At 55.9% G+C, this 12,471-nt stretch overlaps 3 protein-coding genes across 3 annotated transcripts in view; 2 read left to right on the top strand and 1 right to left on the bottom strand.

Annotated features, from left to right (window-relative positions):
* Window positions 1-689: 689 nt before the first annotated feature.
* VOLCADRAFT_69994 (uncharacterized protein) lies at window positions 690-1,721 on the top strand (the record flags this gene model as incomplete). The annotated part of the gene is made up of 1 exon (XM_002958797.1): window positions 690-1,721. The coding sequence occupies one exon, from the start codon at window positions 690-692 to the stop codon at window positions 1,719-1,721; it is 1,032 nt and encodes a 343-aa protein (XP_002958843.1).
* Window positions 1,722-3,473: 1,752 nt separating this feature from the next.
* On the bottom strand, window positions 3,474-8,802 carry VOLCADRAFT_100152 (uncharacterized protein; the record flags this gene model as incomplete). The annotated part of the gene is made up of 11 exons (XM_002958782.1): window positions 3,474-3,890; window positions 4,413-5,717; window positions 5,762-6,001; window positions 6,172-6,236; window positions 6,322-6,384; window positions 6,490-6,568; window positions 6,918-7,059; window positions 7,163-7,655; window positions 7,892-7,993; window positions 8,076-8,224; window positions 8,720-8,802. 11 exons carry the CDS (start codon window positions 8,800-8,802, stop codon window positions 3,474-3,476), a joined length of 3,138 nt encoding a protein of 1,045 aa, XP_002958828.1.
* Window positions 8,803-9,280: 478 nt separating this feature from the next.
* The window catches only part of VOLCADRAFT_100151 (uncharacterized protein), a gene marked incomplete at both ends in the record, with an annotated part of 5,096 nt that continues 1,905 nt past the window's right edge, over window positions 9,281-12,471 (top strand). Inside the window, 7 exons of the mRNA XM_002958796.1 lie at window positions 9,281-10,164; window positions 10,303-10,339; window positions 10,422-10,608; window positions 10,675-10,865; window positions 10,977-11,127; window positions 11,412-11,909; window positions 12,102-12,139. Coding sequence (XP_002958842.1) covers window positions 9,281-10,164; window positions 10,303-10,339; window positions 10,422-10,608; window positions 10,675-10,865; window positions 10,977-11,127; window positions 11,412-11,909; window positions 12,102-12,139 — 1,986 coding nt within the window. The remainder of the gene's footprint in view (window positions 10,165-10,302; window positions 10,340-10,421; window positions 10,609-10,674; window positions 10,866-10,976; window positions 11,128-11,411; window positions 11,910-12,101; window positions 12,140-12,471) is intronic.

The following is a 12,471-nucleotide window of genomic DNA, read 5'->3' as shown; positions in this document are numbered from 1 at the left end:
TAGACTTTTAGTATTAGAGTTATTCCTCCAAAGCCGGCGCTCACCGCAAAGAGCGATGTCAGACGGCGGCGATGGACGGGCTAACAAACGCCGAAAGGCTCAACCAGGTACCCTGGATGAACTGAACCGGCACGTGCAACAGTTAGGCAAGAAAACGAATACAAACTGTACTTTTCCTTCATATGGGATAACCATCTCACTCGCAAGGGTCGCGGACAGCATCCCCGGGATTGAGAGGCAGCTAGGCGTCAAATTCTCTTCTCAGGACGTCTCAGACATGCGTGTGAGTTATCAATAAAGTTAACCTTTAGTATGTTGTGGTGGAATGGTCATTTTACCCGGTTGGTGCTCGTACGAGTTCGTGTCGTCGGATCCGGTGTCCCCCTTGCGTGCACCGGAGCTGCCCGGTGTCCATATCACGTACCCATCTCATCCCCCCCTGGTTGCAGTCCTGGCAAGAGGTGGTCAGGCATGAGACGCTTACCAAACCTCTCACGGGAGAGGTGTTGGGAGGCGTTGCTAACGCACTGAGGCTCAAGGCCCACGAGTTCTGTCTACTTGACTTTGTGCGGACGAGGCAAGGCGTCACTGGCATCGACGGCAACCCGGGTGGGTTCTGCGCACGATTCACGCATTTTTTATGCAGGCACAAGGAGTGAAACCGTTTGACAGAGTTGGCAGGTAGACAAATGTCACGTGTCAGCATAGAAGATGTAAGGCCCCCATCCAATCACAGTTCACCCCGCGACCTTATCTCGTTCAGTAGCGACTCTTGTGGTGGCACTCTGACAACTGTTATTGCTGATCCAACCCTTTGTACCCCGCGTGCCCATACGTTCGTGTGTAGGCGGTCCCATGGGTGTCTTGCCCCAGCCACTGCTGCCGCCCTCCCAGCTGCCGCCCCAGCTGCAGACAGGCCCCGCACTCCAGCACCTCCACCAACTCATACAGCAGCAACAGGCGATACTCACACAGAACCAGCAGCCGGGACCGCAGGCGGGGCCGTCTTTTACCAAGTTGCAACAGACAGACACGGTGCTTCATGGCAGCCAGGGGTGAATTGGCACTGGGCCAATGGCCATGCTACTTGCTGGGTCTCCCCCTCAGCAACAGCACATGTCGCCGCAGCAAAGACCCATCAACCCGCAAGCTGGAACCCTGGGTGGTGGTGCCCTTCAGCAGGTGGATGCAACGGCTGTCAGTGCTGGCGTGCTTCCGGTTGCCATGCTAGCCCCCTTGGCCCCGACTCCTGTGATTGGCGCCATGCCACTTCGTGGTGCTGGACCCCTGGTGCTCCCGCCCATGGTGGATGCAACGGCTGTCAGTGCTGGCGCACCTCCGGTTGCCACGCTAGCCCCCTTGGCCCCGACTCCTGTGATTGGCGCCATGCCACTTCGTGGTGCTGGACCCCTGGTGCTCCCGCCCATGGTGGATGCAACGGCTGTCAGTGCTGGCGCACCTCCGGTTGCCACGCTAGCCCCCTTGGCCCCGACTCCTGTGATTGGCGCCATGCCACTTCGTGGTGCTGGACCCCTGGTGCTCCCGCCCATGGTGGATGCAATGGCTGTCAGTGCTGGTGCACCTCCGGTTGCCACGCTAGCCCCCTTGGCCCCGACTCCTGTGATTGGCGCCATGCCACTTCGTGGTGCTGGACCCCTGGTCCTCCCGCCCATGGTGGATGCAACGGCTGTCAGTGCGGCTTTCGATCCAGCAACCTGTGAGGACCCCCTGATCTGGCGTCGCCATTACCTGCTGCTTGTCAAGGAGAACGCGGACCTAAAGGTACAGCTGGCCAGGATGGTGGCACAGGTTGCTGACATGGATGCACGGGCTGCAGCCTTATTGGTGCGTTTGCGAGCGGCCACATGTGAGCAGCAAGGTCTTGTTAAAAGCCTTGCGGAGCTAAGCAGCAGTACAGCAGCGGTCCTTCGGTGCACACGGAAGTGGATGCTGGCGCGCGATGTTGATGCAGATGCCGACTCTGCAGCTGCACCGAATCCTGTCAGCAGTGACCTGGTGCTGGAGCGGGTCAGTGGTCCCTCTCTCTTGCGACCAGGCAGCCAGTCCCAGGTGTTCCGTGTCCGAAACCAATCCAATAGCAGCCTTTTGTACTTCCCGCTTGACGCCTTCACATTGGCGGATACCGTGACAGACACGACAGATAAGACTGCAAAACAGCTCAAATCGGTGAACTCGAATGCGGTGGGGAAGCTCCAGCAGCACGCCGAGCTTGGTATTGGTGTGAAGATCCTGAGTAAGGTGTGCACTGAGGCTCTGGAGCGCCAGGCTTGTGCCGCCTTCGTCTGTGCTGACGGGGGAGAGGGTGGGGCGGCGAATGGTGGCTATTTTCGGGGCACGCAGAACATGCGCTTTGTCATGCTGGACGGAATGGGACACCTGGTTTCCAGGAACTGCAAAGTGGTGGCGGGGCGGTGAGTTGATTGGGTTCACGAGACGATTGCGTGGATAGGGTCGGTCCCTGCACTCGAGAAAGGGGACTGGACACACTCTCAGTGGCAGCGGGTGGTCCCATCAGTGCAGGGCGCTGCAGTACTATATGGAGGTGGCGATGGGGAGGTTGGGGATGTGTGAGTGGCGAGAAGTGACGAGAGTATGCTCACTCGACACGAGTCGCATCTGTACATAAATGCTACCACTGTAACTTGCTGTGTGAGATGATGCTGTCACACCAAAACATCTGTGCCACCACCGAGTTAGTCGCTATCCACAGGTGGTTAAGCCAACCGAAGGTAGTTGGACGAATCTCGTCTTGATTTAGTTGAGACTTAGGGTGTTGTTTGACTAGCATATAAGGCGCTTTCCGTTGTGGTTTGAGCATGTTCAATTGTTGTTCATCTGTCGTTAGTCGGATGAACGCTACTTATCCAGGATAGGGCCCCCTATGATAAGGTCCGGCGCGGATCAGTCAAAGAGGCCAAACATTTGTCGTTTGGCTCTCGAAGCAACTCTTCGTGAGCGTACACGCCACTAATTATTACGGATAATATATTTACAGGAGGGTATATATGCCTGTTTTATGTAAGAAGACTGCGATCTTACCCTACCTCGATACGTGCTTTTGCCGGCAGAGCAGAATAGACAGAGGATATATGCACAGCATCCCATAAGGTCCGCCCTTAGTGCTTCTACCTCTAGGCTCGACAGGGATCCGTCCCCAGCCCGTCCTCGCCTACCACGATCGCGCGCCCCAATTAAACTAAGCCGGACTACACCAACCGAGCCAAGCAGGAGCTTTAAGGAGAGCCCTTATTGTATAATCATTCCCCGCAGCCAAACGACCCTTGTGGTGACATATCGTGTGACAATACATTCCCAAACCTCCTGCAAGACATGAAGCATTCCCAAACCTCCTGTAAGGTCCCCTCAGCTAGAAGTCCGCAGAAGTCCAACGTGTATACAGAGTCAATGAAAATCCGGTATTATGTCCCCATAGTCAGCCTCGTCTGTCCAAGTCAACCGTTCGTGTTGTCACCGGTGAACTCTCGCGCATACACCAGGCGCCGATTCAGTGTGTCTACACGCGCACTGTTCCGGTGGTGTAGCGCCAGGCGCATACAGGCCATGAAGTTAGCCTGTTTCATCTGGCTTAGCATGGCCTTGAAGGGCCGTAGCTCACTGTTCACCTGCTCGGCAACCTCCGAGTTGATGTAGCTGAGGCCCGGGAAAAGTGAAAGGTTATATGCATGCGAACAGCTAACATGGTTCCCCCAATGGAAGCGATCCACTGCAAACTGTGTGCCCTGAAAGAACGCGGGCGCGCGGTTCATGCAGTACTCGTGCAGGTTGCAGGCAAAGTCGTACACCACCAGGTCGGGTGCCTTCTCAAGGTACGACACCATCCAACTATACACCTCGTTCCGCCCCTCTGCCTTCGGCAGGATAAAGAACGCGTAGCAAATCCGGTGCTCACAAAACAACGTGAAAACTCCACCCGTCCGAGGCCCCCTATAGGGGTTAGCTAGCGATGAAAGCGTGGGAAGCTAGCGATGAAAGCGTGGGAAGCTAGCGATGAAAGCGTGGGAACACACACTGCTTCCGCCATGCTCCACATCCCCTCGTCCACTTGGCCCTACATCCATCTCAGTCTGTACACGATCTCGTACACGACACAGCCCACAGCAAACTCCCGTCTGCAAGCAGGCATCGGACAGCGCGGAAGGCGCAACAGGCACAGGTAACACGGGGCCACCATCGAACCCAGCCACACACCGCTCAGTGAGGTCACACAAGCGCGTGGGGAAGGCCCTCATAGCACAAACACAGTCAGGGCGCTCCTCCAACAGCACCTTTAGTGCACCCTACAGCACCGGGGCACTGTTCTCCAGAACACCTGCTCGGTCTTTCAACTCACCCCCGGTTTCCTCTAACCATGGCCTGATAACTTGCCTCACAGCAGCCACTGGCAGGTAGGCAACCGTCAGTGCAGGGCTGGCAAGGCAGTCGACCAGCTGCACCAATAGTGCGCGCTTCTGGAGCTTTTCCCGCGGCTCCCTGCCCCCATCCACGCTGATGCCCAAGGTGCATGCCTGCACCAGATGCACAAACTCAATGGTCGCCGTGCAGCAGTTGTCACCGGCCCAGTCCCAGAGTGCCGCCTGGAGCCGATTCCGCAGGTCGATATCCTCCACTCCTTCCAATTCGCCAGACACGGGACGCCCATACACGTCCTTGTTGTCACCATGCACACAGGAAGAAATGCGCCGCAGCAGGCTACGCGACTGTGGATCACAGCACCAACAGTGCTCACTACGCCCATGCACCCGTCGTGTCGTTGCTGCTGTTGCTGCTGTATCTGTTGCTGCGCTCGAATGCCCATGCCCCGGGGGGCCACCATGAGGCATGCTGTCTGTCACCGGCGCCCCGTGGTAAAAGCCTAGCAGCATAGTGACTGCCGTACCGTCGCAGATTAGCCTGCGAGGCGAGGTGCCACATACCGGGCATGTAAACTTGTACGGCAAGTCCAGATGAGTGATGAATTTATACCATGCCGCACGGAAGGTTGACACCGAAAATTGCTTGGGGTCGGAGGTGTTGGTGGTCAATGTTGTCATGGCGAGACGCTGCTGAGATTCTGCGTAGGCCTGTGGTGTTGCACCTGTCGTGAGGAACTGGTCCGTGAAGTTGTACATGTGACGGAGGGAGAAGTACGACCGACTGCTGTGGCGAAAAAGCCCATCACCAAAGCCGTCATATACAATGTTGCATGCCGACCTGCCACAGCGGCTACGGAGCATGTACTCAGCTGCACACCGAGGGCCCATGGTGTCCATGCCATATACCACCACATCCCGGATGAACACAGGCTCCCTGTACAGACAGCTACAGGGACATGCGCCTCCCACCGGCGGTGTGGGCTTGAGGTTCACCTGCAGCCTCACCAGACTGCCGCCACCCACTGCTGACGGACGGGGCATGTTGGTTGCCTCCCAGTTGCACATTTTGGATGCAGTAGCGATGTCACACGGATATGGATAGAGGATGGCGGATGCACCACCGTCTGCATCCTCTCCAACACTGCTAATGTCACTGTTGCTGTCGTCACCATCACAGTCAAGTTCAGTGCTGCTAACACTATCACCATCCACCTCCTGCTCTATCGCCTCACCGACCTCTGGGTCGCTCTGCGTCACATCATCTGCAAGTGACAGGGGCAGCTCTGCACGCTCGCCACGTGGATGCACTTGCCACCGTGGCCACTGTGGCAGCAACGCAGTCCTTCACGACACTGTAGACAGCACACCAGGGTGCCGTCCAGGGTGTCATCTTCCAGCCAGAAGTAGTCCCCGGGCTGCACACTACCTGACACGGATGGTGTGATGTGGACAACACGACGACCCTCGTCAATCCGCCCGGCAGCCAGGTCACTGGTGTTGAGCTCGGCGGTGTGGTGGTGCACATACTCCAAATGGAGGCACGACACACCAGTCGTCCCATAGATCTCACAGGAACAACACGGTGATCCCGCTCCTGTGAGTCGCACCTGTGATGGCAGATATGTACACGGCCAACAAAGACATTCAAGCTCCTTGACATGGTTACCTAGTTGACAGGTCCTGGGTTCTCTCGATACACTGGGCACCACAACCCTTTTCACCATGTGCAGTTCACCATTGCACCCCCATCGGCCGACCACAGAACCTCACGACTTACCACGGCTGGACATCGAACCGTGCAGGCGGTATCGAAGTCGTAGTCCGGCATGGCCCAGAGCCAGTCTTGCAGGCATACGTGTCACACGAACAGTTCCGCATGAATACACTGTACCACAAGATGCCTCCGACGGGCAGTGTGGAGACGCACGCAGCTGTCGGATGTAGGACTGGCTGGGATTGGAAACATGCTGGCTCCGGTATGCCAAAGATCCTGTGGATGTCACGAGGATGTTACCCTTATGATGGTACACCAAGCATGTACCAGTTCCCCGTTGGCAACCCCTGTGTTCACCCCCCGTGTTCATCCATGACACACCTTTCGAAGTATTGAACCCAGGTATGGCTGGTGAAGACACTCTGCGCGAGCTGCCCTCTGAGGTAGGTCTTAGTGGCACCTCTGGCGTCCACAGAGAAGAAGTATGCAGAAGTATGTTAGACACCGCCAAAATGAGCATAAGTTTGGCCACTCCATGCCCTGCCGGATGTGTCTCCCTTCACCTATCACCAACATGTCTAACCACACACAATATTAGTCGTGTATCGTGCCATGTTTACGCACTGTACAGGTGCATACATACACTGGACACGAGCCCACTGCGTTTACCCGCCGTATGTCACTAGACACCACACACATCCCATCAACACTTCACCACCCGCCAACCCTCCAGGTAACGACAACCAACTTTATCGCCATGAGAAAGAACCATGCATTCTTATGTTCGAAGGGGGAATCCGCATACACACCGCATACACGACACCATGGCTTCCATAATCCGTCTTGTGGTCATCCGAAACCTTGTACTGCACACTGAGCCAGTCTGGGCGCCCTCTGCGGACCCCATCAGGGGCGGAGTGTTGGAACACGAAAACGTGTGCGACTAGCTCGCTGCGGACCGTCCCGTTGTGCCAGTGGGATGGACACACGCGCCACGGCAGCGCATCTCGCATGGGTGCAACGTCCAGCCACGTGGCGAACGGAATGCACCCACGGTAAATGTGGTCGAGCGCGCCCCATAAAGGCCCTCTGCTGGATGTTGCGGATGCAACCCTCCCTGCACTCCAGGTCCGCGATGCACACCATGTGCACGCCAGGAGTTAGTTGCACCGGGTGGCTCTGGGTGGGCTGCCACCCTGGCATGGATGGCTGCCACTGCGCTATAGACTGCTGCTGTTGTCCCCGCCACGCGAGGAAGTCCTGGAACTGATGAAACTGCTCGAACTGCAGGTCATCCGGGCCTGGCGGCTGCTGGTGCTGGTCAGGCCACATGACTGATAGGGATCTATTCCGCGCCGGTGCCAGAACAACATCCTGACGCTCTCCTGCTGGACCGAGACACCCCAATTTCCAACCTGGGTTCTGACAGTGGAGGCACGAACTGCCAAAGCGGTCTGTGCCCTTCCGGTACCTCCGCCTTGTCGATGCCGTGTCATGCCTGCCCGCGGTGGCGGTGCTTGGCCGGTGTGCTACATCGCCTGATGGACCTGCGGCTGATGCACCCAACGGACCGACAGGGCACACACCAGCATGCAGCACCGTGCTGGTTGGACAAGGATGAAGGGGAACCGGGGACGCAGGGGAATGCGTTTATATGCTTCAGGAGTCGATGGAACGTTGGGCAGTAGTCAGTGATTATATGTGTTATGATTGGATGCAACACCTGGCAACAGCAGACACAAGGCATGGTGAGGTGATGCTGCACTGAGCGACACCGACCCACCGTCGCCATCGTCGTCATCGTCACTGCTATCGGACGAGATCTCGATGACAGAGGTTCCTGGCTGGGGCCTGTGTTGCTGTTGCGGTCCCCAGTCGTCCGTGCCTACAGCCAGTAGCAACAGTCTCAATTATCAAGGGAGATGGCCACCCAACCACGAACCGGACGAAAGCACATAGCAACCCACCCGTCAGGTCCATGGCGTATCGTCGTGAAGATCCAGTACCGTTGTTGCATGGACGCGAGGGACCACTGGCCGGGCATGGCATGCTCGTGCGGTTACCTCGGTTGGCGGTCATGTCCACGATAAACCTTGGGGCGCCTGCCGCTGGAAGCCTGCCGACGACGCATGATTCACGTTTCGTTACTAAACAAACCAAAAAAACACAAGATGGCACCACACAAAAGGCGCAAATAGGTGCGAACAGGGCTCTTGGCCTGTGTAACCCAACCTCCCGCGCAAGCCTGTGCACCGTACTAAGACCTTCCCATGAGCATAAGCACCTGTTCGTGCTCACAGCGGCTCCGTTATTCAGTCGGCGGCGTCTCAGTGGGGGTTGGTCGGCACCATCTCGCGTAAGGTCCATCACTTCTGCATAATAACGCAGTCATCGTTGCTATCTTGATGAGCTAATCCTACATCTTCGCTATGCATAATCCGTTGCCTGTGGAGGACCCTTGGCGTCCAAGCTGAAAAGTAAATTCGCACCTCTGGGTTGTCCATCGCCGCTGTCTGACATCGCTCTTTGCGGTGAGCGCCGGCTTTGGAGGAATAACTCTAATACTAAAAGTCTAACTAAATGTTTGAAGGCATGCGGCGCGAGGACTGACTGGCACGAGCATAACATGCCGCTCGAAGATATGCAAATATTGTAACGGCTGCGCATGGAATTGTTTGCATGGCCATGTTGCATGATGATAATTGTTTTGGGGGGTCCAAATCTTCAAATGTGTCAAATGCCAAGCCCGAAGAAATCTTTGCATGACCATTATATTGCTTATTGTTTTGGGAGCTATGAAGCGATGCCCACCTCGCGCCTTTGCGCACCGTGGGGAGGCCAAATATGAGTATATTCCACTAAGGTGGGACGCACTTCCGCTACCCACTGACAAATATTCTACCAAAGATTTTCAAAATTACACAATGATTATGCCCGCATGAAGAGCATGCGACGAGCATGCGATGAGTACCAATTTCAAATGCCCAACTGCCCAACTGCCCAACTGCCCACCAACGATTTGTAAAAGACATGAATACATCGCCTGAAAGTCAGCAATGACAGCCATTGTATTACAATTTGAAATCCCTAATACCCTTTTGAGTCATTCGTTACTGACCTGTAGTCTTACCATATAGCTGTTACATAAAGCTTGCGCATTCCTAAGAAGTCAATGCAGTCCCCAACTACACGCGCACCGAATGTTATCGCACCGGCTCGCAACCCTGTGACCACGGGGAGGAAGCAGGCATATGGTGAGGAAGAAAAGATTAGGGACGCTTTAAAGCGCTTCGTAAAGCGAATCAAGGCCCTTGGTCGCCGTTTCCCTGAGAGAGGCTACGGCTTCCATCCATCTGGCCATCCGAAAAGTCCCTTCGGTGCTATACTTTTGTACACGCGGCCTTCCTATAGCGGAGTGGCATTCAGCGTGTCAGGCTGGATGGAGTGTTCAGAGGCTCGCAAACTCGCTCATGGTTTCTGTGAAGAGCTTCAGGCTCTAAAACTACTTAGGTATCCAAAGCGAGTATACGCGGGACGACGGAAGGCAGTGCGGGCAATGACCAAGCAGCACAAAAGTCGTTTCCTGAGGAAGCTGGGCCGGAAGGCAGCGTCAGTCATCCACACACATTTGAGGTCTGCACCAACAGCTGCCAATGTTGCAGCAGCAGGTGCCAACGGTCGGCCCGAGGGTCAGCTGGAGGGCCATGGTGCAACTGGAATGGCCACCCAGCAGCACAATACCAATGCTGCCGAAGTACACGAGAATGAGGAGCCTCGCACAGCTACACTGACGGTAATGGCGACGGATGAGCAGCTGCCCTTCTGCAATTACGGCAGGAAAGGGGATGGCTGGAAGACCTGGGCCATTGGTCCAGATGGCCGTTGTGTGTGTGGCAATTCATGTGCTGAGGGGCGCAAGCTTTTTTCCAACTACCCCCCCCATCTCCCCTTCGTGGACTTCCGGGGCAAGACATTCTCCGGTACCAACGAAATGTACACGGCAGTTATCACCACCGCCTGCAGCCATTCACCGGCCTTCAAGGCCATGTACGAAAGGTATGTGAACAGCAGAGATGGCATATTCATAATCAAGGATATGTCTCGTGAGAGATTGATTTTCCACTTCATACCCAGTCTACATCAGCACTTAAAGCTCGAGCACTTGACTGCTGTGTGCTACTCTTTGTCTTGCAGTGCTGAGAAGGAGTGGAAGGATAAAAAGGAGCTGGAGGTAAGGCTGCTGGATCAATCCATTTCCGTACCATAAGGAATGTGATGTGATGTACTGCTGATGGCAACCTTGCCTTCTTCAGGTTGGGCGGCGGCGCCAGCATGCCATGGGCGAGCAGCAGGAAGCCCTGGCCATTAATGGCGGCGGAGAGCAGCAGGAAGCCCTGGCCATTAATGGCGATGGCATGGGTGACGAGGGTGCTGATGATGGAACAGAACCTGCCCGTAGGGTGCACCGGCAGCGGGCCCTTGAGCGCAGGGGATGTGAGGGTAAGGTTTTTGTTAATGCATGATACTGTTCTATAGGAATCAAGAGGTTACACTGATGTCATACAGGTACCGCGTGGGACCCCTGCACCAAAGGATACAACCGGGAGAAGCTGATTGCAGCATTTGAGCAGCACAATGGTGGGGGAGCTGCACGCGGTATTTCACAGCTTGTTAAGCTGCTGGGTGGCTCAGCTCGGGACCTGGTAGAAGCCCTTGCCAAGGAGAATCTCGCATTCTTCAGGCCGACCCCAGGACAGGTGAGGAGCTTGCATGGTTTTTAAAGGGCTGTTCTTGATTCTTGGTGCATAAGTGAGTCTTAGTGTTCATAACCGATGTTGCCTAATTATGTGTAATTATGTTGCTTTCAGCTCGCGGAGATGACGCGCCTGTACCATGCTCTACGCGAAGAGGGCAAAGCAAGCACCTCTCTCGGTGCATTCATCGCGGACAGCATCCCTGGTGGCTGGAAAGGCTCGCGGGTGGTACGGATCCTGAAGGAGCAGAATATCTGGGTGAAAGGTGCGAAGTCAGGACTGGGGAAGGGTCCGGTGATGGTGAAAAGCTGGGAATGTGAATGTGTTGTCGTGAAGTGTCGAATCAACAGCACTGGCTGTTGATTTCAAAAAAAAGTCTCTCTCAGTCTGCATCAGTGACAAGGATCAGTGACAATTCTCCGGTTATGTAATGTACAGCTTCTTATCAGTACCTTCGTGCTATTGAGTGCTTTCCCGTCTTGACCATGAGATGTGTGACATGTGACATGACTCTGCCTGGGCATCTAACATGCCCAACTCTTTGAGCAGGTTGTCAAGGGCGGAGGGCCCGTGTGGCCATCAAAGCAGCGGCGGAGGAACTAAATAACGAGGAGAGCAGCTTATCGGAGGGGGATGACGGAGAGGAGACAGCCAGCGGACTGAGCAACCAGCCCAGTAGCAGTGTGGAGGATGATGGAGCATGTGGTAACGAATCCGATGTGGCTAGTGTGGATGGGGACGAGTCCGGTGAGGAAAGGGGCAACCAAAGCGGCTATAGTCCTGAGGCGGAGGCCAAGGTGGCACAGCCCAGCATAGGTCCGAGCGGAGCAGGGCAGGGAGCAGCAGAGCAGGTTGGGGCAGTGCGGGGTGCTGCAGGTCCGAGCAGGGCAGGGCAGGGAGCAGTAGAGCAGGTTGGGGCAGTGCGGGGTGCTGCAGGTCCGAGCAGGGCAGGGCAGGGAGCAGTAGAGCAGGGTGGGGCAGTGCGGGGTGCTGCAGGTCCGAGCGGATCAGGGCAAGGAGCAGCAGAGCGGGGCGAGGCAGAGCAGGGTAGGGTGGAGTGGGACGGGGCGGAAATAATAATAATAATAATAATAGTACGCCGGCCGGGGCCTGGCGTGTGTTAAGGGGGTGGGGAACTGAGGGGCGGCGTAGCCGCTCCTGTATGCCCGCACCACCGTGGGAAACCGTTCGGGTTGTACCTGTTACTTGACTGTACCCTCCATTACTCGCCGCGCCCAGATAATCGTGCCCGCTGCTTCGATTGTTTGCCGGTGGAGGTGCAGGCAGGTCTTCTGGGCCTGCTCAGCGGACGAGCCGAGTCTGCATAGTAGCGGTTTTAGTGTGTTGGTTAGAGTCCCAGTACTTCCCAGGGTGACAATTTGCGCCTCGGTGTAGTGCACCGTCCAGCCTGCTTTCGTGAGTTCCTCTGTTAGCCGTGCATGCTGTGCGGTTTTCTGTTCGAGTTTGTCGGAGTGCTGCAGGTCACTGGTGTAGCCCACTTCAACAATGTAAACATCGTGCTTGGATTTGCACTCCGGCCCCTGGTACCGTTTGCGCTTGGTTTTGTGCGCGGGGAGGTCGGGGATGAACAGGATGTCTGGGCGGAGGC

The sequence above is a fragment of the Volvox carteri genome (genome assembly GCF_000143455.1).
Source record: "Volvox carteri f. nagariensis unplaced genomic scaffold VOLCAscaffold_107, whole genome shotgun sequence".
NCBI classification, from domain to species: domain Eukaryota; kingdom Viridiplantae; phylum Chlorophyta; class Chlorophyceae; order Chlamydomonadales; family Volvocaceae; genus Volvox; species Volvox carteri.
This window is presented reverse-complemented; position numbering and strand designations above follow the sequence as displayed.